Genomic DNA, 2321 nt, shown 5'->3' on the forward strand with positions numbered 1-2321 from the left:
TCTCTTAAACCTACCAATACTAAGGAGATAAGAAGTTCTAAGGCAATATAGGCACTAATAAATTGTAGATCGCTTGCGAAGTCTTATAAATTATGTCCTTATAGTGTGGTTGCCTCTCTAACGGGCAATAAAACCTATACTGGGCGGACAAAAATAGGAAAAATTGCTCTGAGTATTCGTAAAGCTAAAAAGAAGCGATCTATATTTAAATAGAGGCGTAGTACGTGCTATAGCCAACATAAAATATAAAAAAGTGTTGGAGTTAGGGAGAGCTCCTACTAAGGAACGACTGAGCCAGAATTGCGTAACAGCTGCCTCATTAAGTGAGATATACAGGGAATAAGACGATAAAAGCTGGGAGCGTGTTGGATCGAACATTTTCGCTGAAGGAGTTGGTCGTTGCTGAATGCGAGAAATGAATAAGGCTCGGGTGCCAAGACCATGCCATGGCAAAGGTGAAGCCCAAAATAGTTTAGTGCGCGGTTGAACCTCGGAAGAAGGTCTGGGCCGAGATAATGTTCTTGCTCCCACCAGCACCCACTGCCTACTTCTCTTTCCCCCTTTGCTATTGTTATTCAGCAACCGCGGCTGTAGCTGACGAACATGTTTTCCTTTCTCTGGCCTCGGGCTTCCCACTCCTCTCAACCTCCACCACTTAAGGACAATCCCACTGGCGGCCCTTCACGCACTGTTTGCCCTTCTTTACACACTGATTCAGATCCTCACCACTACTTCGAGCTTCGTCCGGACTTATACCAGGGCCCTATTGACGTCACTCCTACTGACATGCCGGAGCTCTTTGACATACTATTGTCCGATATCGATGAGAAGGTCCTGCATGATGAGATCTCGACCGCACTCGGGTCGGCCTACCTATTAGAAACGCCACACCTAACAAGTCCTCACGCCACCGTGGACGGTATTTTGTTTGGCGAACATAACCGCGTGCTTTTTCCGCTGGTCGTCAAGCTCCCTAGCAAGTCGTCGTGCTCATATGTAATACATTTCTTGTACGACAGTGGAAGTCCCTTCACGTACCTCTCACATGAAGTATGTGGTCCCTAAGCACTTCACTTGTAACCACTAATAACACTTCTAGGCATGCGACAAGCTTTTCGGAACCAACCCAGTTCCAACCAAGTTTCCCGTTCAGATCAATGGCGGCCAAGTCAAGGTGCACCCGCCGAACGCCAGCTCGCATTTCGAGCACGTGAATCTGCTGGGCGCCGATTTTTGTACCCTCTACCAAGTAGGGGTCTTCATTAACTACAAAAAAGAAACTGCCACGATGTACTTTCCCTCCCAGTAGGAGTGATTTCTCCCCCTCTTCGATTCCCAATAAATTGCTGGCATCGATATCCTCAACGTCTTCGAGACAAGCATCAAGTTCTTGCATTCAGCTAGAGGACATGCTCTACATAGCCTTCGACACACCCAACCGATAACTGAACACCAGTTACACGATAGTATTGGCGACAGTATGTCTCTCACCTTAGTGATTGAACTATTGCTAATATGGCCTAGCTTTGCATACCAGAATGCCCAAGAGGCATCCAGACATCCTTGGCATCCTAGTTAATAACATTGAAGTGTGGGATCCGACGCAGAATGAAGAAGCGTCTAGGCGGCGCGGTCTGGAATCAGTGACGGTGTCTCATAGCCTAAAGTAATGAAATTGTCTTGTTCGGAATATATCCCATGCTTCACGTGTAATAAATTGTCACATTGTAGGTGCCGACGTCAGGGTAAGCATGCTCTGCGGAGAGCTCAACCACTACCTCCTCCAGCAGCTCCAGCACCAGCAGCAGCTCCACCGCCAACAGCTCCAGTGCAACTAGCACCAGCAACGAGCAGCGCCGACGGCCCCAGCACGAGCAGCATCGGCCAGCCGCCAGCGCCAGCAACACTACTAGCTCTACCACCACCAGACTCCAGCACAAGCCCTCCCCCACTGATACCGCATCGAGCACGACCTCCACCACCTCTACCACGCAGACCATACTCTCCACCGCCTCCACCACAGACCTCGCGCGCCCTACATCACCTGGACCATATGTCATATATACCATCCAGAGCCTCCACCGCTTCCAGCATACAGAGCATTATCTTCACTACCTCCACCATACATCGCACAGCGTCATCCCCGCCCAGCAAGCGTCCTAAAGCCCTCCGCCACCTCCACCACAAAGTCGCGCGGCCTCCGGCGCACATAGCATTTCATCCACCGCCTACGGTACGCACGTCCCATGTCCTCCACAATCTTCAGCACAGCACGTGTCGCGTGCCCTCCAGCATTTCCAGCATATGGAGCATCTTTACTA

General features: G+C 50.1%; 1 protein-coding gene across 1 annotated transcript; it reads left to right on the forward strand.

Annotated features, from left to right (window-relative positions):
* The first annotated feature begins 593 nt into the window (after window positions 1-593).
* K441DRAFT_670501 (uncharacterized protein) lies at window positions 594-1690 on the forward strand. Its single transcript, XM_067650293.1, has 3 exons — window positions 594-1050; window positions 1100-1478; window positions 1525-1690. The coding sequence occupies exons 1-2, from the start codon at window positions 604-606 to the stop codon at window positions 1307-1309; spliced, it is 657 nt and encodes a 218-aa protein (XP_067497144.1). The 5' UTR covers window positions 594-603; the 3' UTR covers window positions 1310-1478; window positions 1525-1690.
* The last annotated feature ends 631 nt before the right edge of the window (window positions 1691-2321 follow it).

The sequence above is a fragment of the Cenococcum geophilum genome (genome assembly GCF_001692895.1).
Source record: "Cenococcum geophilum 1.58 unplaced genomic scaffold K441scaffold_83, whole genome shotgun sequence".
NCBI classification, from domain to species: Eukaryota; Fungi; Ascomycota; class Dothideomycetes; order Gloniales; family Gloniaceae; genus Cenococcum; species Cenococcum geophilum.

Excerpts from the sequence above, each read along its gene's own strand:
- K441DRAFT_670501 (XM_067650293.1), top strand. The coding sequence starts at position 604 with ATGTTTTCCTTTCTCTGGCCTCGGGCTTCCCACTCCTCTCAACCTCCA. Across the intron at positions 1,051-1,099 it reads TCACGTACCTCTCACATGAA|GCATGCGACAAGCTTTTCGG; the intron begins GTATGTGGTCCC and ends TAACACTTCTAG.